At 49.6% G+C, this 27,167-nt stretch overlaps 1 protein-coding gene across 3 annotated transcripts in view; it reads left to right on the top strand.

Annotated features, from left to right (window-relative positions):
• The window catches only part of SH3PXD2A (SH3 and PX domains 2A), a 251,243-nt gene that overhangs the window by 30,955 nt on the left and 193,121 nt on the right, over positions 1-27,167 (top strand). For all 3 annotated transcript variants that reach the window (XM_083845064.1, XM_083845062.1, XM_083845063.1), the window contains exon 2: positions 9,430-9,510. In XM_083845064.1, the coding sequence (XP_083701190.1) occupies positions 9,430-9,510 (81 nt within the window). The remainder of the gene's footprint in view (positions 1-9,429; positions 9,511-27,167) is intronic.

Here is a 27,167-nt window from a genome sequence, read left to right as displayed (position 1 = left end):
TGCAAACTGCAGGCTTGGAGTGGGATGTGCTGGGGCCGTCTGCGATAGTCCTGCCCGTCTGGGGCGGGAGAGGCAGAAGGCAGGAAGCCAAGCGTGGGAAAAGGAGGGAAAACGAGGATGGTTGTGAGAAGAGGAGGGGGAAAGGAAAGGGCAGAGACAATGGTTCAACTTAGCAAAACGGCAGAAGGGCTGAGGGTGTGAGGATTTGGCAGCGTCTTCCTGACAACCCTCGAGTTCCACAGGAAGAAGGTAATTTTGTGGTTAATTTGGTGCCGTGCCCTCACTGTTGGGAATCTGTCCTGCACAGGACTCTTGCATCAGTTTTCCTGGCTTGGCCAAAAGTATGGGGGAAAATAAAGATGGCTCTCCACCTTTGCCTTTTCTGTAGTATTTCACAGTGAAATTCAGGTGGTGGTTGCAAAATTAGGACACAAAACCATGTTCTTTCGCAGTTCTCTCCACAAGAAGCTTGGATTTCACCTAAGCCTGAAATCAAAGGGCGCTGCAACAAAAGAAATTCTTCCCAGTGACTTCAGCACTGTATTTTTCTGCGCTTGTGGAGTTTTATTCCCTTCTTTTAGATTTTGTTGCACGTTGTCAGTAGTGTCCTGCAGAGAAGTGCATTCAGTGCTGCACACGTATGGTATGCAGACAGTATAATCAGAGATCTGCATGCATTGCACGCTCGTTGGATGGTGTTTACAATGTGAGGATAAGTCCATTTTTCACTCTTTTAGCATTTTGCAAATAAAATGCAAATACTCTTCTGTCAGTGCATGGGGCTGACTGCTTAGTGATGCTCTGCTGGTTGGTCCACGTGATTTGACCTCAAGTTTTATCCTCCAGTCATGCACGAAAGCTGTAGTTGTGCAAACTATGGAAATTAGAAGAGGTTTTCAGAGTAGTTTTTTCATGGATAGTAGGTCACACTTCAAGTTCTGTGCCCCTCAGGTCTGGCTTTTTGAGTCCAAGGGTCTCTTGGTTTACATGAACTTGTTTCCCTCTACTCAAAATGAGAAGGAAAAAAAAAATCCCAGTATTCTGTGGCAAAATCCCAGGAGAATTTCCATTATTTGGACTAAGAATGTCCCAGAGCTTTGTCATTGTTCTGGAAGGGCCTGGAGCAGTTTTGCTCCCTTTCCCAGGCCCTTGCTTTGCTTTTCCAGCACTACATCTGGGGGTCATATGTAAGGTTACGAATCAAAGCCGGAAGATTTGCATGCTAATATAAACTACATGCAAGTGTTGGTGCAGCGCAGGAATCCCTGACTCGGGAAGCCAAAAGGAAGGTTGGGTTTTAGGAAAGCCTCTTTCCAATCACAAGGCTGACTGCAGGGAGTTTTTGTGATTTGACTAATTAAGGTTGTGTACTTACACTGTGCGAGCCTGCTCTGTGCTGGTACATGAAACAGGGCCAGCAATGTCAAGGGGTGCTCTGTCGTTGGGCAGCCACGAGCTGTGGGTGCTCTAGCATTGCTCCAGAGTTGAGAAAAAGCTTCGGTACGGTTCTGCTGGGACAAGGCAAATGGGCCCTCCTTCTTCAAAGCAGATGGAAAGGTGTCCGGAGAGGTTTCCCATGGGGATAACTCTGCGCAAAGACGTGTTAAATCTGGGAAACGGTGATTTCCAGACTGTATGTTCTCTATATGTGTCACCTTGGTTTTGACGCATTTATCTCCATAGCAAGCAGGTTCTTGTTAGTTCTCATTTGCCCAAGCTATTCCTGTGTCCCTGGCCCCAGGAAACTCGATGACAATCGTTTTGGCTCCAGTGGGTTAGTCTGTGTTTCTTTTCAGAACAAGTTCAACTACCAATCAGTTTCTCAAACCCGTTTAATGAGATGAATGGAAAATCTTTCAGTTAAATTTACTTCAAGGACTTGAATCCAAATAGAAGAGTGTCCATTTTGTCTGATTGTTGCTTTTCCCAAATCTTTCTTTTTTTTAAAAGGAGTTTCTCTTCTTTTACCAGACAACTCTCGTGTTTTGGGGTCCTCACGAAGCAGGGATCACCTGCTGGGAAGAAAGACACAAGCACTGAGTTAAAGAAGTTTATAATTCTCTTGGGATCCAGATCTGAGATGTAATGAAAACTTTTTACCTTCAAATGCAGTTGGATATATTTTTGTTTGCTTGCCTTAGAGAGCCTCTTTCAGACCCGGGTAGGGTATTTGAGAAGGCCACAAGGGACCCAGGTTTCTCAGAGAGCCTGAGTTCTCTTATTTCCATTTTATGGTTGTCACTTCACTATTCTGTAGGTTTAAGTATTGTGTTTTCTGATGGTCTATCAACTTTTAAATGTCAGAAGCTCAGTTCTGCAGTTACTTTGCTTCACAAATAGCTCCACCGCACATGGAAAGTAAATGAAGGTGGACAGAAATGGGTTGGAGACAGAAATGAGTCTGCACAGATGCTCTGTCTCCCTCATCCAAGTGTGTAGGTCTAATGGGTGGGTGTTTTCCTCTTCCCTTGTCTGCCGTTTCCTTGCAGAGAAGCTGCTGTTCTGCTTCCTGAAGCTGGGAGGCGATAACCAGGGAAGCAATGGGTCTTAACTAGTCCTATTTCTTACTCCCCTTCCATAAGCTCCAGTTACTGGATGTATTATAGAAAAGACAGGAGCCTTGACTAGTCTTACGCAACCCAGGCTATCAGTTGAAAGACAAAGCCCTGCTAAAGCAACACAGATACTGCATGCCAGCGAGAAGTAGGCACATCATATTCTGCTGTAACACACCTGAGGATGAAGTTAAATGGAGCAATTGGACAAGCCCGGCAGGAGGCTCAGAAGTGGCTCGTAAGGGAGCCGCAGAGCTCCGAGGAGTTCCAGTTCTGCAGCTCCCTGGCCAGGTTGTTGTCGCTGGTTGTGGGCACCAGTTCCATGTTTTACCTTCGCATGCCTCTCGTGGCTGTGCAAATGACCAAGCAAAGAAATACAATGGAGAGTTTTACCCCTTTGGCTTAGGGCTCTGATTGTGGGGGCTTGTTTAGCATCTTGTTAGCAGGAAGATGCTGTGGAGGCCTGGGGAAGTCAGTACTTAAGAATCCAAATTGGCAAAAGCCAAAAAAACAAACAAACAAAAAAAAAAAAAAAAAAAAAAAAACCAAGTTGACACCTGAAATGTAAAGATGAGACTAAAGAGAAGTTTGAACCGTGGACTTTGAAAACTCATCCATTAGTGAGAAAAATATGGAAGCTACTAAGCATTGTATTGCTCTGCCTGTGTGTACACAGTGAGCTGGGTTTGTCCTTCAGACACAACCCTGTTACTCTTCTGGTACATACACATGAAGCTAGGAAAACAAAAAACAACAACAACAAAATAAAACAAAAACAACCTGTAGCCAGGTGCCTCCGTACTGAAATGAGCTCCTCTTCCTGCCTTCCCAGGGTTGTCTGCTGGCTGGCTTGAGGCAGTTGTTTGCTGTTCTCGTTTGTGTTTAGGTAGAAGGATTTGGGAAAGAAAACAGGATTTCATCCTGGTTAAATCTCTGCCAGGAGGAAGGTCTGTGCCCATGTATGTGAACGCAGCAGTGGTGGCGTTTTCTGAACTAGAAAGGAGCCAGCTTGATTCTCGGTGTGTGGCTGGGTTCAGAGCTAGCAGTGAGTTTATTTTCCTTGTACATGGGATAGATTTGATGTGTTATGGCTAGAAAGGCAAGCAGCATTAATCCTGTTGTTGCCTTTCACAGCTGAAGCAAGACCCTCAGGAGGAGATAGCGGATGAAGGAAAATGCTCCTATCCCCCTTCTTTTTTTTTTCTTTCTCTCCATATGTTTAATTAGACTGTAAATTAGCTCGCAAATTGTGATTCAAACTGCAATTGCTGTATCCTGGTTAAATTTCCTGTGTGGTGGCTGCCCGCAGACAAGGCCTGGTGATGGCCAGGGCTGTCTAATCCCTTCCTTCCAAGCACCCTGCAGCTCTGCTTTGCTTCCAAAACTTAGGTACGTGCAACATTTGTCCGCTAGACCCGTGGGTCGATTTTTGGCTTGTTCTCAGTTACACTTCCCGTGTCGGTAATGGAAACGCGAGCCCTGCAGAGGGATGGCTGTGAAACCACATCTGCTTCGTGAGGCAGCCAGACGCCCCGCACCTGTGCCGGCCCCCGTGCCGCACAGCGCCCTGCCACCGGCACAGCCAGCCCGTGACAGGCCTTCCCCTTCGGAGCTGCCTGCGTTTTGTGTTTCTGCTGAGCCCCGTGTCTCTGTTTCTCAGCTCACTCTTCAAATTCCCGGGGTGAGAACAGCACTGGACTGGGTTTGAAAATTGCCCTTCCTCGGCCCTGGCCTGGCTGAGTTGTGGTCCCCCGGAGGACGTTGTGCTGAAAGGTGACATCGCGGCACGGCCTCGGTAGTGGGCTCGCTGTGGGTGACTTCATCTCTGTGGGAATTGCCCAGGTCTTGCGGGGTTTTTCAGGGCCTCTCGGATACTGGCGGGGCTGGGCAAGGAGCCCGAGCTGTGCTCGCTGCCTCCAGAGTCAAATGTGAACTTTCCAAAGGCCTGAATGCGACCCAGGCCGAGGTGGCTTGTGCGGGAGGCTGCTGTGATCTGTGTGCACAGCCCTGGGCTTTTTGCTGTCCCTGCCGCCAAACTGGCTTTTGTATAGGGCAGGAACAGGGGACCGCCACCCTGAGCGTCCATGTGGGGCAGCCCTGGTGCCCGTGTCCTGTGAGGTGGCGGAAGATTCCTAAAATCAGCCGCGATGCTCTGAGGGGCGAGTAGCCTTGCTCCTTCAGCCTCGTGGGTACGGAAAGCTTGCTTGGAGCTGAAGCGGACCGGGGAGTGTTGACATGCTGTGTTCCACCAGCTGAGCTCTGCCGGTGGGAAATTTCCAGCTCACAGACAGCAACAACATCTGAATACGGGGGAAAAGGAGTATCTCTTCCAGCTTGGTCATGACTCACTGGAAGACAAACATCCAGTGCTTTAATACAAGGCTTTTGAAGGTGCTGATGTTCTCCAGGATAAAAGGCGCTATCATGGTGATATCTGCATACAAATTGCACCATATTGTTTTTTGCATTCATAAAACTTTCTTAAAAGCTAGTATTTACTGTAATTACTTATTAAAGATTAACAGTGCCCTCTGTTATGGGTATAGGCATGTTTCTAGTCTCTGCTCTGGAATCTTGTCTTTGCCACTAGCTTGTGTATTTGTAGAGATTTTCATCTAGGCCTCATCATACTGCTCGTTTCAGGCTTTATCTTCCACTCCAGATCAGCTGTAGAAAACAAAACATTGTCCTCTAAAAAGCCAATTGAAAAACCAGTCACATGAGAGCGACCTGAATTCCGTACCTCTGGGGTTTCTGCCAGCTGGGACTGGTTATTTTCCATTGAAAACGAGACATTCAGTGATAAAGTCATGCCCAATGACAGTTGAATTAATGTTTTTTTGTAGTAGGAAGTCCTCTCTTCTCATTGCTTTGTGTAGGCAGTAAAGGGAGAGCTATAACTTCAGATGGCAATAAATTTTCTGCTCTGTGGTGGATCAAATGGAATTTTCTCAGAGCTAGAATTAAACAATAATTAGCAGCTGATAAAATCCCCTTGACATCCTGCACCTTCTTTCATGCAGCATGAATATTAAGAGCTGCTTATCAAGCACAGTTCCTGATTAATATTCTTCGGTTTGTACAGGCCTGCTGCTTGCTTCCTTGAGGAAGGATTTATTTTAAAACACACAGACTGAAAAAAGACTTGGATGTGTGAAATGAAAATTAGAATTTCTTCGTAGCTGGGCTGTCCAGTGACTGCGTAGTGAGTTGTTTGCTACTTGTACTTCAGTTATTTATTGTTAAGGACTTTTTAAAAGGATTTTGGGGGCAAAACATTTGAACATTGGCTGTGTTTTGACCCCTTGAAGGTCATAAATGTGTAAAGCAGATCTTTTTAACTTAAGTAATTATTTATTGTAGTAATTCACAATTTACAACCCTGATTAAAGCGTAGCTTGGTGCACCGTACTTCCTTGGAAGAGCTTGCTCTTGGCTCTCCCGTAGGTAGGAGCAAAGTGCCGAGGACCAGGATTACACCCGACAGCGCTGGGGAAGGTCTCTGCTTCGTCACAGGCGCCTCCCATCAGGGAGATCTTGCCTCCGGGCCCTTCTGCAACTCTCTGCCCTGTGGCTGGGATACGTGCCAAAACAGTGGCTCGGGTGGCTCTGTTTTGGGGAGCCACCAAATGCCACAGAAAGCCCTCTCTTGGCTCTGCAGGCAGCAGCAAGGGTGATGCTGGGCATTCGAGAGTGGGCCGGCTCTCTGTATTTATCTGATATTTCCTCTGCCTCCTCGTCCCGCGCATTTGCGTGACCTCGGGCTCCCACGGGACTGCTTTCCTCCTTCTCCCCCAGGATACCGTTAATCACTTTCACAGCGACCCATTTTAAGATCTGAGCAAAAAAATATGATGAGGTAAGCTGATGTAATGTTTGCTGCTCGTGAAAAGGTTATGGGTCTGGGTAAGGCAGCAGAAGCGAATAACCGTCAAACTCTGATCTCTGAAAGAGGGAAATATGATATCTAAGGCTTTTGAAACCTTTGGACCTTGCTTTTAAAATCTGGCATTTTAATGATCTTTTCTGAGTCCAAGCAGTTATTTCAAATGGCTTTCCAGAAGCAATTTGATTTATGCAAATAAGGAAGAAAATCAATCGCCATTTCAGATATTTGCACCTGTGTCCTGTCGCAGATTTTGAGCCCGTGCATTTTTAGCTTAACAGAGCTCCGCGTTACCATTAAAGGCTTTCCTTGCTGCTGCTCTGATGAAAGAGAAGTCAACGCATCTGTACACTACCCAGTTCATCTTTTGCTGAGTGTGAAGAGACCTAAAGTTCAAAGAGATTTAATTTTCGTTTTAAACGTGCAGCAAAATCCTGGCTTGGCTGAAGGCAGTGGCAGTTTCCTTCCTGCAGAGCCTGGATATCAGAGGTGGCACCACGTCTGCCTGTTCCTGCACCGAAGGCATCCAACCTTGTCTGCTGCCTTGGCTGGCCCCGAAATCCCCTTGCACATGGGCCTTCAGCCCTCTCGCGTGATGGAAGTGTTGTGCCACTTACTGCACCCGGAGCGACGCTGACCTCTTGCAGCAGGATTCGCTTCTGTCCAGACTGGATCAGAGTTGAGCAGGCTTGCAGTCTATTAACAAATTTTGGGGACTCATTTTTTTGGGGGGGGTTCCTGAAGAGTAGTGTGGGGAAGCTCGAAGTGCTGTGAAACTCAAAAAGCTTGGATGGCTGTGGCGTATTTTTCTTGCAAAGTTCTGGAGAAAGGACGCGTAATTAAAAAATTATAAACATCGTTTAGATGTGTAATGTGTTCCTCCTATCCCTGTCTCATCCCCTTTGTGAGAACCCAGGGCCAGAATTACAGTATCTGAAGTTGCTTTTGGATCCCAGTCAGCTCCCATCTGTCATGATCTGTTTTTAATCGAATGGGTTTTCCATCTGAGAGTAGCTGTTGGATAGCGAAGGAGCAGAAATATTTGTGTTGTGAATTAGCCCAGAGTGAAGCTACAAACTTTTTTTTTCACAACAAACACATGGAAAAATATTCTGCAGGGCAGTGCGGCTGGTCTGAAAATTGGCAACAACAGCTTCCGTCCCAGGGCCTAGACCCCTGCGGGTTGCCTGTGCGGGTAAGATGTTTAAAGGGGGCCTGAAATGCTCGTGCCACTCGGTCTTATTGCCCCTCATGAAACCGCGCAGTTGTCACCGTTGTGTCTGTGGGTACTGTGGGAGCAAGGTCACTCGGCTTGGTTTTCCAGGAGAAATGTGAAGCAGAACGGGTGAATAGCCTGGATTTTCTGAGAGCTGTGCTCTCTTGGGAGCAGCAGATGGGTCGGATACGACAATTCAGTCAGATTCAGGCTCCTTACCATCAGTGCTCTGTAAAAGGCCCCAGATCTCCTTAACAGCGCGTCCAGCTCTCAAATACCATGGAAGTGGGCTGTGGGAGACAGGGAGCACATGGCCTTGGGGACTGAACATAGTCGTAACAAGCAGAGAGGGAAGTGAGGCTGCAGGACCTCTGTGCTTCCAGGGCATCGGATGACACCTCGCCCTTACCAGGAAAGAAGGGGGGAAAAACCCCTTAGTGGTCTTCGGAAAAGTGTTTTTCAGCCTCGTCTTCAACACCCCTCTGGGGCTTTTCATGCAATACCTCTTATCTTTAAAAGCAATAACCCAGCATCTGCACCTTGGCAGATGGGCTGGTGTCCTGGAGAAGAGGGTGATGCTTGTCCGTGCCCCATCCCTGCAGGCAAAGGGCAGAGCTCCTGCTGCAGGCAGGGGCTGAGGGAGGAGGGATGCTTTCCTGTTTCCTCTGCCAGATCCTTATCTCGCTCCATATGCGAAACCTGGAAAGTGCTTTAAAGACTCAGGAGCTGCCCTAACTGTGATTTCCATTATGTTGGAGTCGTGTGGTCACCTTTAGTGACCTGTGTTGGCTCAGGTCTTGTTGTGTCTCATGTATCTGTCAACAAGGCGGCAGGACCAGCATTGGGCTTGAAGGCCGGTGTATCTGAGACCAGAACTTGGCTTGGTTTTTTTCCCCTTTTTAAAAATGTTTTGGAGGCACTAGGGTCAAAAGGAAATATTTGTGTGCAATGTGTGTGTGTATGTGCGTGCACTTGTGACTCATTTTTCATCATGTCTTCTGGCAAAACAGTGTTTCTGTAAGGTGATTGTTCAGGATGTGTAATAGGGCTGGGCAAGGGAAACCTTGGGCTTGTTCTGGGCTTGTGTTGTTGTTTCCACAAATGTTAGAAAACCGTCTCGCCCTCACCTACTTCACATCACCTTTGAATCAGTCTGATAGGTACCAGAGGTGCTGGGCTGAGCTGTTGTAGTGCATGTACAGGTGTGTGTTACAAACCTGTGTAAAACCTGTGTTTTACAGAGCTGCAATTCCACAGCCCCCAGAGCTGAGTTCCCTTTGAATGTCCTTGTTAAACGAGAGCCGTGTGTTGCTTGAAAGGGCCAAGGTTGCATCTCCATATAGAAGGAAAACCTGGAGCATGGTGCAGGAGACCAGTAGCCCCTTAGGGTGTTGCCTAAGGACAGGACGAGCTCTCGTGGCTGCACATGCAGCAGATCCTGGGCTCCTCCAGACAGGCAGAGGGCAGGGTGTGCAACCAGAGACCAGAAAACATGCCATCACAAAGCTTTAATCCCAGAGGCAGCAAAATCCATAGGAGCTGGTGATGAGGAGGGGTGGGAAACCGCCGTTAGCTTTCCTGAGACCTCTGCTGCAAGCTGCGACAGGGCAACACCTTTAATTTCAGCTAGTCCTGCACCTTGGATGATATTCTTCATTGTGAGCAGGAGGAGCCAGAGAAATGCCGAATTTACCTGTTCTGCCCGTCCAGCCTTTGGACATACCCTGTGCTTCAGAGCCTGTTTTGACCTGTGCTTTCTTCTCCCTGACCAGGTCTATATAATCAACGTAACGTGGTCCGACCTGACTTCCCAGATCATCTACCGGAGATACAGCAAGTTCTTTGATCTGCAGGTAAGTCTGTCTTTTCTTACACAAAACGTTATTTCTGCTCATACTCCCAGTCATGTGTCCAGCTGGGATGATCTACGTTTAAATAAGGCTTTGTGCTTGTTTGGTCTGTTACATGTCACGATCCTGAAACTTTTCAGACTCTGTCCTTGTAGGGTATAAGAGAAGTGGGTGGTATGCTCACAATGAGTAACTTGCACTGTAAAGACATTTGAAGCTGACATTTTCATGAATGGTTCCTATTGAAGAGGGAATCTAATTTTAAATACTTGAGATGCACTTTGAGAGGGAGCTACATCTTGGGCCCCCAGAAACTACTTCCCTAAATTGCTGAAAAGAACAGAGCTTTTGCACGCTCCCACAGCAATTTAGTAGTGGCGATGGCAGCGGAAACCTTCTGTCCCTCCTTCTAACCACCTCCCCAGCCAGCCAGCGTCCTGGTTCCTGCTGATTTGTTTTAAATACCCACTGTGGCTCTGTTGCTTTATCCCATGCCTTTGTATTTAGGTTTCATCGAAAGCTTTCTTGCTGGATTGATGCTGGGTAAAGTCTGAAGCCAGGACACTAGAAAGTCTAAATTACAAAGTTTCAGTGTGGGCATCAGTTGCTTTGTTTCTAGTGCTGCTGCCAAGCACCTGTACAACTTGGGAGAGCTTTCTGGCTGCTGTCCTCTTTAGCCATAATCCAGATCCATTGTGTCTGTACCTTTCCAGGCAGCAGGACTATAATTGCCTGGGGTTATAAAACCTCTGCTTGGGAACAACTGAAAGCAAAAACTGAGGATTAACAGACTCCTGAACTTTGGGGAAAATGCTGATTTGGGGCTGCAGCTTGTGGTTGGAACTGGGCTGTGTTCAGAATATCAAATGAGTCCTCACAGCCAGCGTTAAGGACATGCACAGCTGGCTGGGCTGTGGCCTGGGAAATAACAGCGAGCCAATTTGCTGGGATAACTTAGAAGAGAAATGGTTCCTCCCTTGAGTGCCTGGTCGGAGATACCTTAAAGAGTGAGAGTTTCATCATTGCTCCCCCTTTTCACACTGCTTGGACATCTGAAGACTCCAGCCAGTTTTGAAAGCCATACTGGTTACATTCTTCTGGCTTTTGCACTGGAAGACTGGACAATTTTTATAGCCAGTCTTGACGTCCACAATTGCTGTGTGACTGGAAGACAAAAAAGGGATGTTCTTAAGCCCCTTTCTACTTCTTTCTAGCCTGAAGCACCAGGCCCGTCAGTCCCACTGCTACGAATGATATGTGCAATGGCTTCTCCGTCTCTGATGTGCTTCCTAAAGATGCTCCGCTCTGTAATCACAAACATTTGTTGTCAGCGTGGCTTGTGCCCCGAACTGTTTCTTTCTCTCTTCTTTTTCTTTTCGCCCCAGTTCTGTTTTCATGCGTATGCTCTTCTGGGTCTCCTGGCCTTTCCTGGTAGGTTTGAAAAGTTCCCATCAGGCGTGGAGTTATCAATGGGGTTAGTGTGTTGGACAGGAAATGATGTCTCAATCAGGGAGTGAGCCCTGAAAGGTCCCATTGATAAGTGCAAGGGGGCCTAGCGCCAGTGGAAAACTCCCGCTTGCACAACGCTTCTCCCCCCACGAGAAAATACGACAAGAAAGTAGCAAAATTCCCTCCCTTAACCCTTTTCTCTCCCAGGGATCCCTGTCGGGGCCACCACAGCCTGAGCAGCGCCAGCCCTCTGCAACAGCCTCTTTAGCTCGTGCTGTGAGGCACTGCGAGTTCCCAAGGCCCTCACCTGGGGTTTCCAGCTCTTGTTGTGTCTCTGTAAGCATGTCACCATGCCTATCTGTGCCTCGGTTTCCTAGCTGTAATATGGGGACAAGGGCCTTTGTGCTCATGCTGCCATAAAGTGCTTTGAAACTCCCAGAAATGATGATTCTTTTTTCTTTTTCTTGTTATTAAATTTTTCTGGGCTCCTGATGCTGCCAGAGCATCTTGTAGGTGAGGCAGGGAAAAAATGGGCTGTGGATCTTGAATTGCAACTCTTATTCATGATTCTAATTTGCAAGTCTCCAGTGGGAGTTAGAGGAATAAATGACAGATCAGGGCATGTTGGGAAACCCTTGCATTTTGAGGAACCCCTGGCTTGATGTGCAGTGATTCTTGCTCAGTGACGGATGCTGCTTTACCACAGCACGGGGGGAAGCACCGAAAGCCTCAGGTAGGAGCTGGGCAGCCCCTGCTGCAGCCGCTTGCAATTGCCCACGTTGTTAAAGTTAAAATTGCCCAAGTGTTAAAGTCCTCCTGGTGTTGCAGAGCAGCAGTGTCAGGGTGTAGCAGTGGAGGATTCCCCACGTTTGCTGTCTGAACTGCGACTGGCTTGTAGTGGGGATCTGTGCTGGGCCACATCTTGCCTTGCAAACAGCAGTTCCCAGTTGTATTAAGGTACCCTGAATAGGAGAGGGATTTTTGCAATGGAAAACCCGGATCAGAGCTTTTCATGATGAAAATTGGAGACCAGTAATGAAAGTACCAGGCCCCATTCCCCAGACTCTTGAGGGGCTGAACCTGGCTCTTGGCCATAGACCACGTCATTGGTGCTGGAGGTGCCACCAGCTTGTTGATGATGAAGGCAGTCTCCTCAGATCCCCCTCCCTTTGCTCCAGGTAAGGGGCTGAAATCTATGATTTCTAGATATTTGATGGAAGCCTGAGCTTGTGACCTAGCACTGTGGGACTGGCTGGACCTGGTTTTTGCAACCTGCTACCAGGCACGGCAACGTTGCCTTAGCATAACCAATCTACATTGGTAGTGTCACTCTTCTGACGAGGCCCTTCCAGCACAAAACCCAGGCAAAGACCCAGTGAGTAGTGCTCAGCCGGTTCACAAGCACCACTTGTATCTAAAACAGCCGGAGGCTGCAGCTCCCCTCATCCCAGTGTGCTCACGACAGAGCCGTGTTTCAGGGCTTCCGAAGCCTGCACGTGCCTCCTTTGCTTTTGAGTGAAGTGGAGGAACAAGGGCTGACTTGTAATGGCTTAATCAGGGCTGCGATGCCTGATGTTGACAGTGACACTGGATAGGACCCATGGGGAAGCCCGGGGGGTTGCCAGGGGCAAAGAGAAAGGAATACAAATAATTAATTTCACTACTGTAATTTCAGGTTTCTTTAAAAAAGAGCCCGCCCTTCCCTGAATGGCTGTCTCTGCGACAAATGGCTCAGAGGTTTAAGAGCCCTTGTATCATACTGTTGTATGTTGTTGTGGTGTTGCTGTTCTTATTTTTTTTAATACTTCCTAGCAAATCCTGTTAGGCACTGAAGGCACTTAGAGGCTGCTCTGTCCCAAGGATTCAAAGCCTGGCAGTGTTTAGCCGTGCTGTCTCAGCAGTGCATGTGCTTGAATTTTGTCAGGAGGTTTTCGAGATAAGTAATAGGGCGGTGAATCTGGACACATTGTGGGATTTTGAAGCTAGAGTTTGCCCCGTGAAGGTGTGGTAAGTAGAAACCAGATCCAATGCAACGAGCCAAGCTCTGTGCTGCTTCATTGAGGTCTGGAGGTCTCTAAATGTGGGCTTAAATGGTGCCACAACACCCTGATTTGATTTAATTGCGCAACCAAGTCACATCTGCTGCTACATGTGGGTCAAATCACGGCAGCAGACTACGTGTGGATGCCAGTGTTGCAGTAAATAGGACTGTAAGTATTGAATTAGCTCTGCATAGATGAAAGCAGTACGATAAATTGCTTGTCAAGTCCAATTATTTGTTGTCCTTCACCCTAGAGAGGCGTTTGCACCTGAGCACCGTGTGGGGTCAGAGCCACCTCTTAATGTAATATTTGAAATGCCACTTTTGGATGCACCCTGCACCTGGGTCCTTGGCTCTTGCCTGCGGTACAGAACAGGGGAGCCCTTCACGGGGAGAGCGATGTGAGCATCAGCCTGCAGCAAGTCCTGAGCCTCGTGGCAGGCTGGGGGCTCCTTCAGGCATTTTACCTGGATGCCATCTGAGTTTTCCCACCATCACTGGTGGGTTTGCTGGTGGTGGCAGCAGAATCCTGTCCTGAGCTGGTAGTCCTGGTAGACAGTGCTCCTGCTGTCCCTGAGGAAGCTGAGAAAGGACACTCTTATTGGGATAGCAGGGATCATGCCTGGCATTTCCACTCTGCAGTAAAAGACATCTACAGATGTAAGGCCCATGATTTTCCTGCTGGGAAGTGGTTTTGCAGGGTGGGGATTTGCAGTTGAGCACATGCAGAAATTTCCTAAAGCATAAGGTGAGGAAGGGTGGGGATGCAGCCAGCTCACCCTCCCAGTGGCCACGCTGGGATGGGAAGCAGCAATGGGGTTTGCAACTGATGTGGGTGTGGAGGGTGGCTCTTTTCCCCCCTGCCCAGCTCACCCTGCCAGTTGCTCAGTGCCACTTGGGGCATTTTATAGATGCTGTGACCCCAGCTGGGTGCTGCCCCTCTCTGCTGAGAAACCCTCTCCCCCAGCAAAGCGGGCAGGGCAGATGTGGCCCTGCTTCAGTGCGTGGTGTCCTAGCTGAAATCACCAGCAGTGCATTTTTGACGTTTTATCCAGCAACTCCAAATGTTCTAGTCTGCTTCTGTGTTGGTGTTACTTGGTGGCTGGATCAGAGTGTGGACAGGACAAGAGCCTCAGCAGAGGGGCCCAGCTCTGTGTTCAGATACCAGCCTCTCCATCCTTCCCGTGAGGACGGTGGGTCTCTGTGTGCGAAGCTGGGAATTGCCCTTCTTGCAATTGCAAAGTGCAGCTTTCTCCAAGACAAAGCACAGCAGCTGCCTTTAGTGGCACGCAGTAATCCCACGTTGTGTTTCTGATGGTATGAGAGGCGAACGACGTCCCCGCCAGAGCCGCGGCAGGAATGTGAGGTAGGCAGATCGCAGTCTCTGCACACAATGACCCACACAGACGTTTTGGCCACAAGGAGACATATGAAATGTCACAATTTTGAAAAGGCAAATAAACAAGGCGCTGCTCAAGCATTTGCTTTGTGTATCAGTTAGCAAAAAGTTATCTGGCTGATGCGGTCTGCTGATCTAAGCAGGTTTTCTTCAAAGTGGTGCAGAAAGAGGAACTCACTAGCAGCCAATTAGAACATTAAAAAAAAGAAAAAGAATATCAAGACTTTTATTAGGGAGCGGAAAAAGATGTAAGTTGTTTCCAGTCTGACGATAAAACATCAAGAGCTTCATTTGTTATTGCTAGGGCCATCCTGATTGTTTATAGTGCTGTAATGAAGTAACTGAGCACTGAAGAGCACATTAAACAAAAACGGTACTATAAAAAAGTCCTCGCGGTCTGTAACTCCGCTTGTTCAGACTGGCGTTCGTCTGACTGCTGCTGCTATCGATCCTTCTTCTGTACCGTGCTCTTCTGTACCGGCGTCCCTTCTTCTGTTACCCCAAGCTGGGTCAAATATTGTAACATCCACTCTCATTTCCAGTGTAACTTCACCACGTGTCTGAGCACTCGGTGTCTTACAGGGTTACTGGGATTCGAGACGACCTGGCAGCCTCGGGGTATCGGCTTCCTGGGGCAGAGCGAAGGGGGAATTGGCATGGGGTGCTTGTGGGGCAGATGTCTGATGTAACCTGGTGAAAATGCTTACATTCTCAGCATTAGTTACTTTGGCCAAGTGGAGACCCACAGTCACTAAATCTGGTGGCCCAGCACGGTCTAACTCAGTACCGACTGTTTTTGTAGGGCATGTGGTATTTTGTGTTATAACGTCCCTGCTTTTAGCTCTGTAGGAGCGGCGGATCAACAAGCTCAAGCATGTGCTGAGTTTATCAGTGACGAAGACTGTAGGTAAGAATGCAATGGGACAGGCACGTTCCCGAGTTTGCAAAAGGCTCCCAGCCACCGCCAGGGCTTCTCAGGCACCCGGAGCAGCAGGCTCACCTCGTGGTGCCCGAGGGCGATCCCTTCCAGAGGTGCCACCCCGTGAGCAGCTCCGGGTGCTGGGGAAGGGCAGGAGGGCTGCTGGCGAGGCCCCGTGCGTGATGCAGCTTGCCCCTCTCGCCGCGTGGGAGGCTCGCGTTTGAGAGATTCCCAGCCTCTGACGAGCTCGGGGAGTGTTCCTGCGGGCTACGTGTGTGCGTCTGAGGGTGCATATGGAAGCACGCAGAGAAGCTGGAAGAGAAGGTGGGGTCGGCAGGGGAGGAGTGGGGAGAAACAGCATGGTAGGGGGGTGGGTCGAGCTGTGCTGTGAACGCACCGGGGCTCTGCAGTCAAGGCGTGGGCCTCCCTCCACTCTGGGCTATGCTGGCGTTGGCCAGGATGGTCTTTCTGGTCTCAAGGATCGCATTTTTCCTGCTCCCACTCTCCTGGTGTGGAATGCTGGGCCTCAGCATCTTGGCCCCGCTGCAGGCATTGAGAGCTGCTGTGAAATCCTCCTCCGGACCAGGCGCCTGGCACCATAGCTGACCCGCAGGGTTCAGCCCCAGGGCTTGGCTTCAAGGCCGTCCCTGGCAGTCTTGAGGCCATAGGGAAGTAGTTACTCCAGCAGTCGGGATGTACGGGTCGGTTTGACGACAGCTTCCTTAAGAACAGGATCGAAACTGAACCTAGCCTGGGAAAATTCAGAGGAAATCAGAGCGTGGCTCTGTCAACATGTCTGCTCCCAAAGGTCAGCACCGGCTCCCTGGGGACAAATGGCACGTCCTTTCTCCCGAGTAAACACGGGCCATTTGTCTGCCGTCCCAAACAGCACGTGCAGAGGCCGGCGGTGGTGAGGTCTGCAGGTGATGCAGCAAAGCAGATTTCCAGGAGAAGCCGTGAGCCACCAGTCGGGAGCGCTGGCCGCGCTGCCTGCCTTTTGGCAGCTCTGCTGGAGCTCTCGGAGCAGCCGGGCCTGATTCAGCTCTCAGCAGAGAGCCCTGCCTACTCCTCTCAGGAACACAGCCCGGCGGCAAGCCTGCCGGTAACAGGGGAATTGAAATTCCCTTGGAAAAAAAATTAGTAGCTGATGTGGTTATTGAGCTGGGAATGATTGTCTTAGATGATTAAAGGCTATTTAAATGCCATTTTTTTCCTTCTGGGGCTTAGTCAGTGCCGTAGGATACCAGCTGGCTTGGGGCAGTATCTTTGTCTTCAGTGAATAAATGGAATTGTTTATAATTCTTATTTCCATCATTATTTAAATGTTTGCTTGGCAAAACAATCTGTTCAGTTTCCAGTATTTGTTTCTAAAGAGACGGTACACGTCAGACAGATGAGGGCCATGATGGGGAAATGGCAAAGCGCCTGCCCAGCTACAACAGAGGCCACGTTCGAAGAACACGGCAAATAACCTGCAGCTGTGGAAGAGACCTGGCCTGCGGGGACCCTCCCCTTGTACTTGTGCACGTGGGTGCTGTTAGGACATAAAGCTGACACTGATATCACCCGTACTCCGCAGCATTGGGAATCTTTGCTGCACAAACCCAGGATCCTGGATCCCACCATGGCATTGGTGACTGCTGGTTGCTGCTTGGGGTCATTGCAGCAGGTGGGCATTGCTCCATAAAATGCTGCTAGTCCCCTAGAGTTGACAAGTACTTATTTCCCTGGTGGTTTTATCCTGTGCGTAGAATCAGTGGTATTGAAACATTTCGTTGTGCCATCGAGCAGCTTTTACCTCATCCACCCCAGATTAAATGCCAATTCACTTCTAAGGCCTTGCAGGAGCATGGCATCAAGTGGCAGGCTGCTCTGAAGCCGAGTTTTTCCCTCCATCCTTGTGACCTCCTCACGTGCAGTGCTCTGACAACCTGAGGCCCTCCGAGGGACTGCACAACCAGCGAGGTGCTCTGGGCGCTGCAGGTGAAGCACTGCCTCGGCTGTGAAAGGCCGGTCGTCATTCGCATTCAGTTTGGAGCTGCTCTTTAGTCAGGCTCCCAATCCTAGAAGTAAAACAAAGTTTAATTAAGCCACTGGCTCTATATTTAGTTAGAGAAAGGAGTAGGGTTTGTTTTTAGAAAGGTTGGGGGTGTCACAAAGAGGTGGTTGACTTCTTTACTGTGTCCTCCTAAATACACATGGTCTCCTGCTGATGTGCCTCCCCTTTCTTAGGGGATATCTTCCAGTTGTCCCGTGTGCAGTGAGTGTTCCTGGCGTGGCAGCTAAACACTTCATCAAGCCTGGTGGTCTTTTAAGGGAAAACATGAACTGTAAAAATGCAAGGGGTACAGCATGGGATTGCAGAATGGAGTGTGTGTACATTGATGTATCACTGATTCCTACTGGAAGAAACCAGAATTGCTCAACTGTGTGCTTGTGGTCAGCGGGTCGACTTTGCTTGTCAAGAGAAGAGCCTGTGCCCCTGGGGCCGACGGTGCCGGGGGTTTTCAGCCTGCTGCTGCTCCGACACGCCGTGCAGCTGCAGTGTGCACACGGACAGGGCGTGCTCTGAGGTGGGAAACGGTTTTGAAATTACTGCCTCTCGTGATGCTAAGGCTTGTGTTTTGCTCCGCGTGGTTTCACAAGGCCTGGATCCCACATTTACAGTGCCCTGTAAATGTCGTCAGCCCAGGGAGGGTGTGGAGTCCCTCTCCAAGGTGCGTGATCGTGCTGGGGTGGCGACGGCTGCCAGCTCTGCTTCACGGTGGACGGCCTGGGAGCTTCAGAGGGGAGGGTGCATCAGGGTGTGGAGTTACAAACTGGCTCACATTTCAGGTGGAGAGTGAGAGCTCATAAAGCAGAGCTCCCCCGGGAGCCCCCATCTCTGTAGGATCCAGCGGCTGTGGGAAGTGCCGGGGTTAGGAGCCCCAGCAAGTGCTGAGGCAGCTTCCTCTGGCAGCTGTCACGCTCGAGGAAACGTCAGAAATGAGAAGAGTGACAGAGCTCAGCGGTGCTGATCTCTCACTTAGTAAGAGCCCAGTGGGATGTGGTTTTTAGAAGGTTTATTGTCTTCATGACTGTGAGAGAGAAACCTGCGCTGAAGGCTCTTGGCCCAAAGCTTCGTAAGCATTGGGAAAGATTGGGGAAAATGCAGCTGCGATGCGAGTTCCTGTGCCAGCTTCCCTCTCTAGTTTGGATCTGACAGCTGTGAAGTGATGCCATGTTACCAGATGCTCACACGTTCATGGGATAGTATTTTTGGAACCGGGTGAAGACTGAAGAAGTGTCTGTGAATATTATTTGGAAGCTTTAAACAAATTGCTTTACCTGCTCGCTAGGCCGTTTTGCCATGTATGTGGTTTTTATCAATTATCTAGAAAAAGTTTAACTTGGGCAGATCTTTCCAAACCAAGAAGCCCAACGGAGCGCTGCAGAAATGTAATGGATAGCACATTTCCCACTGTACGAATTCTCACTGTCTGGAGTGGGAACCTGCTTTATCGAGGATTAAAGGCATTCTGCTGGGGAACAGAAAGGTTAGCTTGTGCACTAGCGTCAGGCGCTCACTCAGCATCCACCATTTGGGCTACGCAAGCTTGCTTCCAGCAAAAATCCTTAGGAATACTTGAATAATATTGAACTCCATTTATGGGCCTCCAGCGAGCAAAGAAAGCAGTGAAATTAGTCAAAAGGATTATTTGAATTGTTTTTTTTGAGGTTTGGTTTGTGTAAGTTCTCGTTATCAGTACCTCCAACCCATACCTCCTGCTGATGCCTGGGGCTGTGAGGATGGTGGGGCTCGTCTGGGTACATCCACAGGGAGGAGATGCAACAGCTCTCCCAAATCACCTGAGGAGGATTCAGGCCAATTTTCCTAGCTGTTGGTTGCTTTTCATGTTAAAAATTCAGATGCATTAGAAACATGAGTCCCTGCAAGGTACTGATGCTAAGGGCAATGTAAAAACTTGCCTGAAATTGCCAAAATTTCTGAATGATGCTCTCACAATTTTGATGTTGGGCCCATGGATGCTGGTTTTGTCCCTGGCCCACATCTCATACGAGGGATTACGCAGAGTGGTGGTAAAACCGGGCTGAATGCCTTGCTTCACCTGAGTGGGTCAAGGCTAAACACACACCTCCTGTGGTGTCCCACCTCTGTTACTCCGGTGTTGGCAGGTCCCATCGCAGCCCGTTCGCTCTCCCCAGCAGGATTTAAAGCTCAGCCTTGGGAGGAGCCCCCTTGTTTGTTAACCTTGTTCCAGGTTTTGTTTGCTGGAACAATAAAACACAGGAGAGCAGCGTGTTTCCTTTTTTTTTTTTTTTTTTTAACCAAAGATCAAGATATTTTTTCTGGAATCTCTGTCTGAAAATTACATCCCTTGGCAGGATTTCTCCCTGCCCTTTCTTCCCTGAAGCACCCAAGTCCGAAGAGTTGAGGCAATGACAGTTCCCCCCCTTCTGCTGCTTTGCTGCTCGTGATCGCGTTCAGCTTTCCATTATTTATACTGCGGAAAATCGCGTGGAGTTCACACCCCCGGCCCCCAAACACAATTCCGCTTTTGTGCGGGGAACACAATCCTTCACTTTCATTGAGCGTGCGGGGACCGAGATGAGAAGTGCCTGTTGTGTTCGCATCCCTTGGCTCGCGATGAGAGGAGACAGTTGTTTTCACAAACGTCCGAAATAGCCCTGCAAGGGTTACGGGGAGTTTATTTACATTAATGCAGTTAAGTGCAAATAGAAAATCGCCCAGCCAGAATGGAAAGGTTACGCGGGGCTCTGTCAGGGCTCCTTTCCCTGCCACCTCGCCCCTCCTGGCTTTCTGCTCCCGCAGGCTCTGATGTGGGCAGGCTGTGTCTGGAAGGGACCGCGGCTCATGGTGCTGGCGGGCCGGGCTTTGCTCACAGGACAAACAAACTCATCAGCCGGCGTTTCTTCCACCACGGACTGCCCGCAGTCCTGCCCGCCACAGGAGAGGCTCCCTTCAGCCTGATTTGTGAGCGCTGGGGGCTTTTTGCTTCTTCCCCGTAGCACCTGAATAATTCTGCAGGAGCGGCGTGCGGAGTGGGAGACTGGGAGTTTGCTTCCCACCTTATTCCCTTCCTGCGTGCAGTAGTGACACGTTTCTCCTTTTCTGCAGCCAGAGCAGTTTCGTTTCTTATGCAAGCACAAGTATTCCCACTGCAGAGCTGTCTCTTATAATTTCCTCTTTCCCTTCCTCGGGGGAAGCGTCAAGGAGTCTTCGGTGGAGCGCTCAGGGCAGCAAAACGTGCGGAGGAGCCACGCTGCTGAGCGGATGAGTGGCAAAGTGTTGCAGGAAGCGAGGATATCGGTGATCTGTGAAACCACGGCTTTTCACATGCTTGCTCCTGGGTACCCCGTTTGAGGAACACCCTGCACACCTGGGGCTTTGCTCTCTGCCTTTGGCTTTTATTTAAAAGGGGAGAGCTGTTCTGTAGGATCCGTGCAGGAAAGGGAGGGCTTGAACTCCTACAGCACGCCGGATCCGTTGGCAGTGCCTGGGCCGGTAACTTGCATCCTGCCCTCCCTTAGCTGAGGCTTCAGCTGTGCACTCAGTGTCTCCAGCCTTAGCTCTCTGAAGCCACCCCATTGAGCTGTTGGGTCAGCACTTGCTCTTCCCTGCCTGTTCCCAAGAGAAGTGTGACAGGGTCGAGGGTCCCTCGCTGTTTGTGACAGGGGGGACCCTGAGGAGCGCTGGCTTTGGAGAAGGATCTCTCAGGCTCTCGTGTTCCTGTTTGTTTTACGTGCAGCTTCCCAAGGAAAGAGGAAGCCGCAGTGCTGGTGTTTGGGGTTGGACGAGGCTTTAAAATGCAGCCGGGCCCAAGAGAGATGCTTGGAAGGGAAGCACAACCTGCAGGAGCACGAGTGGGTTTGGTGCAGTTTCTGAAGTGCTTGCTGGTGCTAGATATTTCATGGAACAGGTCCTAGATATTTTAGGGACAGGTACTAATCAATTTGGCAGCATTTTTGCAAACTGAGTTAGCACAAGAGCCCCGCACCTGGGTCTTGCTGCATTTGTTTATTTTAAGGGTGTGCTAAGGAAACCAGTGCAACTTGCTGAGCTGCTACCTTCAGCCAGGTGTTTTGAGAGAGGTGTCGGACAAACCACAAAAACCCTGTGAGAGAGGAAAATGCCAAATGAGAGGGAATTAGAAAGTAATACAGAAAAGGACTAAGTAAAATGCTAACAGGAGAAAATGCTGTGGGAGAGCCAAGGTGAGCTTAATGATTGAAGTTTTGTCTTACAGGGAATGTATCTGATTCACCTGGAGCAAATTACTCTACAGGCTGTTCATTTTTTCTGGCTAATCTCTGGCTTCTGACAACCCAGAGAGTTTAGGCCCTTGTGTGGTCTGGGGAGCCTTGAAATCCAAGCCCAGGCTCGTGCCGGTCACTGCCGTGCTGTGCTGCTGCTGCCCGAGCAAAGCTGGTGCGTGGGTATGCCAGGCAAAACTTCTGGGAGGAAAATACGTTGTGGGATGGCACATGGGGAATACCTGAGTCCCTGTAACAAATGCAGGTCTCCCTGCAGTTTCTGGTGTGTTGGTGACTGCTTGCGCAGCTTTGCCAAAACTTCTGCAGTTGTACGTGACACTTACTGTGTTGCTGTGCTGAGGGTGCTGGTCTCTGGCTCATCTTGTTTGCAGATGCAGGTGGGATTTGGGATTTGGTGTTTCAGGAGCTGGCAGAGGTTTGGTTACTGTTGGGATCTGGGAATAAGGAAGATGGAACTTTACAGGGTGGTGTGCTCCACGAAGGTAGTCCCTAGGTGTCCTCGTGCAAAGGGAGAAGTTGGCAAAAAGCATTTCCAAGTTGGAGGAAGCCCTACAAAACGTCAGGTTCGCAGCCCTGGAGTACGAGGCTGAGCAGGGGGTGCTGTGGGCTGCGGGAGCATCGGCGCTGTAGGGTCGTGCCTGTTGCAGTTAAGAAACCTCATCTCAAATCCTGTCCCACTCCTAGGTCAAAATATTTTCATTGCCTTAGTACGGGGATGTTTTTTGTGCAATTACAAGCCGGGAGTCTGCGGTGCGGAACGAGGAACGGGGAACTGCTGGTGTGGCAGGGAGGTTATCTGGAAATATCTACCCATAAAATGGGGGCTATAATCAGCCGCCTGGAGAAAGTTTATTCATTAATGTTTGTAAAGTGCTTTGAAGTCTTTGGCTGGGAGTCCTTTTAACAGAGCCAAACGTTAGTTGTATTACAGTAGCTAAGCCAGACCTTAATGACCACGTTCCCTCTCCTCCCCCCAAACCCCCAGCCTTTTCTAACAGGGTTTGGTGAAGAAGTGAAAAGTCAGCAGAGTGACCAAAGAAAAGCTAAGTGCTCAGCAGAAATATAAATAGTGCTTTTCTTTCTTGGGATTTTGTCCTGGTCCCATGGACTTTTGCTGCCAGGGGTAGAATTTGTAGAAGGGACAAAGGGTTTCCTTCCAGGCCTGTTCCATGTTATCCCAACGGGTAACTGATTTAGGATGTCCAGACACGAAGCCCCTGTGCTGATACCTCTCAGCCTGGTCCTAGAGCTGCCTCAGAGCAGGGCACTCTGATTTCTTGCAGCCGTTGAGCAGCAGAAATGAGCATGGCCTGATGAGCTGCTCTGATGGGGTGCTCAGCTCTGGCTGCCTGTAAGTGCCCCTGGCTCCGTGCATATCCATCCTACAGAACTGCCTACCCCCTGTCCAGAGCAGAACAGCTTTTGCTGTTGGATATGCCTGATTTCTGCTGTCAGGAGGTGAGGCTTGGTGTTGCTGGCAGCAAGGCCGTTTGCTTTCACCAGAAGGACGCGGGGCGGGTTTGGTCCATGCCATATCCCCCGAGAACCTGTATGTGGTCGCACAGCGTGGAGGCCAGCAGGTAGGTGGGTGCACCAGCAGCAGTGGTGCGAGGACACGTCCCAGAGCTCCAGCTGCTGTCACAAAACTGCTCTCCAGGCGTGTCCCCACTTACTCTGGGTGGCAGCTAGGAATGTGTCACTGGCGTGGCCTGATGTGTCACAGACACAGCCGATAACCTTCCCGGCCGGTCCGACACCCGGCTCGCTGTGCATCCTTTTCCTGGCCTCGCCCAGGGCTAGGCTGGGACATCTCCTGCCTCGGCTACGGCACTGCTGGTCTCTGCCTGACCATTTTGGTTGTCCTCGCTCCCCTTTGTGTGGGGGAGGATGCTCTGCGGTGGGATTACGCAGAGCAGCTACACTGGGTCTGAAGGGGGGTGGGAAGGAGATTGGGGTTCGTCCAGCCCAGATGTCAGGAAAGGGACTTGCAAAATAGAGAGGAGCCAACATCTTCCCCCCAAAAACCATCCGTTTCTAGTGACCCGTCCTTCGAAAGCGCCCTCTGACAGTGGAGCTCGCAGCCAAAGGCTGACCCATCCCTCGCCTCTAATCTGCTCTTTCCTCCTCAAGTCCGGTCCCTGGAAGGACGCCGCTCTCCAAGAAGACATTCCAGGGGGGTTTGATCACCGTGCTCGCTGCAGCCGGGCCGAGCTTGTGCTCCAAGCACCTGCTGGTTCATTTAATTAGCAACAAATGAGAGGCGTGGGTTGGGGGAAGAGAGAGCAGCACCCTGGTGAAGTATTTGCTGCGATGTGATGTATTTTATTTTGGGTTCGGGAGGCAGGCCATGAGGAACATTTTCCAAAAGGCTCCATAAACCACCTCCGTTCACAGGGTGATTATTTGAGGAGGGAGGAGGGTGTGGATTTAAATCGGTGCTGCTGATTTCTGCAAACAACCACATTATTTTTAATTCATACTCCAGGCTGCCTCGCCCGTGGCTTGATGTTAGGAGCTGTGAATTTTCCACGTCATAACAAAGTGCCTCTATAAAAGAGAGCCCTTTCAATATATTCTAAAAAATTGATTTGAGATATGTCAGGCTCTCAAGTAAGTCAGTCTTTAGGGTGGAAAACTCTTTCCTTCCCTCGTGGTGACCCGTTAATTTATTTGTATTGCAGCAGCACAAACCAGCTCTGAGCAGACCTCGGTCTCCTTGGTGTCTGAGGACGGAAAATGCATGAGAGGCCGCAAGCCCCGATGAACACAAATTGAAAGCAATAATCCCTTTGTTCATCGTTATGAGCTGAGCCCAGGCGCTCTCTGTTGAGATAAAAGCATTGTGCGGCTAGCCCCATCTTATTGTTGAAGGGAGTGGAGATGGGCCAGCTGGGGTAACGCTGCAGGACCGAGCCGTGGGTGCTGGGTGCTCGCTGTGCTCCTGCCTTGAGAGATGAGCAGTGAGAGCCTCGTGCAGGAAGGGTCGCGCTCAGCTTCCGCATGCTCCAGCCCACAAGCACTCGGTCAGTTTTTCTCCATGGGGAGGCAAGTTTAGCAACGATCTCTAGTGCTTCTACACCTGGTGCAAACCATCATTCACAGCCTTATAGACACGTGTCTATAGACACATAAGGTGTATTGTCCTTCTGCCTTATTTTCTTAGTACGATGAAAGTGCTACAAGGAAGAACACCGTGTTGTTTTTGTTTTTTTGTCCTGACTATAGCAGAAAAGCTGGGTTTTAGAGATTTGGATTTTGGATTGCCCTTTCTGTAAGAGCTTTCGTCTCGTGGATTTTGAGAGGATAAATTAACTTGTGACCACGAGGCACGCGGATGCAGTAGGGACTGGGGCCCTGGTGAAAACTCAGACTGATCAGTTTGTTCTCATGCAGGGTTTTAAATTCAGTCCTGGGCATTGGGTTCTGGTCCAAGGACAGTAAAAGTTCACAGAAAATCTCATCTTGTGAGACTGCCGTCATCCTGAATATCAGAAATATTGCAATAGCTTTCCTATCGCAGGCCTGGAGGATGGACATACAACATTCCTCTAGGACAAGCTAGTTTGTATTTAGTTATTACCTACACAAGGTCTTGTATTATCCCTTTGTTGTTGTTGTCTGCACGTCTCCTGGACCTGGTGGACTCCTGCAGGTCAGCGTTAAGCTGAGAACCAACGCCACAGCAGCATCTTTTCCTCCTGTTAGTCTTACCTCCGTTCTCCATACTCTGATGTTAGAAATGGGTTCTTGCTGCGTCGATCTGGAAGCAGCACCTCAAGGGACACATTCAGACTCAGGATATAAAGCTTGAAGTTCTTTTTCCACCTTCTTTGACGTTTGAGAGATGCTTTTCAGTAGGTGAGATACTATCACAGTGACAGCCTGTCTGTCATTGAAAGCCTTGACGCTCGAATCATAATCTTCAGCTCAATTTTAACAGAAAGGCAAGAGAAGCTGTCTGGCAGTTTGCCTTGTTGCGTGCCTCAATATCGCTAAGAAGGGAAATCAGTTTTCCTTTTCAAGCCTCTGTGGTGTTTGCACAGTTTAATCCTGTTCGGTCCCATGTCGAGGGAAGGGGATCACCTGCCCGGGCTGCTCCTGCTGCCTGTAATGGAGAGCAGCCCCTTTGCTTGCCCCTTCACCTGCTGCTGCTTGCTTTCGAAACATGAGCATCTTCCTCCAGCTTCAAATCCTTCTCCACGCTGATGCTAATCTTCAAGGTTCAAAGCAGGGGTGAGATTTCAAAGCCTCCTTAACCACGCTAGATCTGCGGTGTGACATTCAGGCTGTGTTGAAAGCTCGTGTGTGGAAGTACGCCGAATCGCGCCTCCGCACCTGTTAGAGCGGGGAACATTTCTTCTGAGTCTCGTTTCTGTTTTGCTTAAGCCTCTCTCAGGTTTTCCTCCATTTGTGGCCAGCGCGATGTTCTCCTGCGCCTGACCTCATGGAGAGAAGTGCAGCAGCCCCAGATGAAGGGCTAGAAACAATCGTCTGCACCTGGCTTAGCAAAATAGGTTGTTTGTGTGTACGCGTGTGTGTCTGGTAGCGTAATGTATTTGTGCAGTTACTCGAGCCAAGGTTTCCCCCCAAAGGAAGCCCTAATTAAGCAAGATAACTTTGCATCTGGATTGCTGGCAACGAGCGGCTCACCGGCTCTGCGTGCAGGGCTGCCCACAGGTGTGTAGCTGCTGCCCTCCCATGCTCTTTTCCATCCATGCTTGATAATGAAGGGAGATGAAAGGAGATCAGCAGTATCAGGGTTCAGTGAGGCTGACGTCGTGCTTTACCGTGGCAAACTGCTCAACCTGTGCTTTCAGTAGTGAGTCTTGCCCTCAGCAGGATCCACACGTGGAACTTCGAAAATTAAGTTTCTTGTGTCCTGGTAGAAAGCAGTTGATGTGACATTCCTCCTTCCACCTCCTCCTCACTTCTCACTTCTTTTTGGGGATCTGTTTTGTTCTTAAACGGAAATTTTACGGCTGGGTTCTGCAGATGGCTGCAAATTCCCTAGACAGGCTGTACCCTGCTCTGATGCTGAGGTGCTAAAGGCTGATCTAAAATACACTGAAGATAAGAAGAAACTTTGCAAAAGTTTTCCTAAGCCTCAAATCAGGCCTTTTGATTTCAAATAAATATTCCTACAGATCCCACTGGAGTCGGGGGGGCTCAGAAAAGCAGCAGCCAGTTCTAAAAGCCACCCTGCCCTCAGACAGCTCGGTGGCTGCTGGCGAGGGAACTGGAGGGCATGGTCATGGCCCTGAGTGTTGAACCTCCTTGATGCAAGTTACCCTGTTCCTGGGTGCTTTCTTCAATGAAGCATCATCAAGAAATTTTGGCAGGGGGTCTGTGAAATGCTAATTCCCTGCCCCAGCCAGGTATTTATGTGTGGTACCTGCAGCGTGTTGGCTAGACTTGGGCCTTCCAACACATCTGCAGGGATATTTCTGCAGTCTGGGCATCCCTCTCGTGTCTCTTTATTGTGGCTTTGTGTGCTGGGGAGGAGGACAGAACAGAGACATGTGAAAACCCCTGGGGATGACGAGAAGTAGCCCTAG

This window comes from Anser anser (genome assembly GCF_964211835.1).
Source record: "Anser anser genome assembly, chromosome: 7".
NCBI lineage: Eukaryota > Metazoa > Chordata > Aves > Anseriformes > Anatidae > Anser > Anser anser.
The sequence above is the reverse complement of the archived record's forward strand: the minus strand, read 5'-3'. Positions and strand labels throughout refer to the sequence as shown.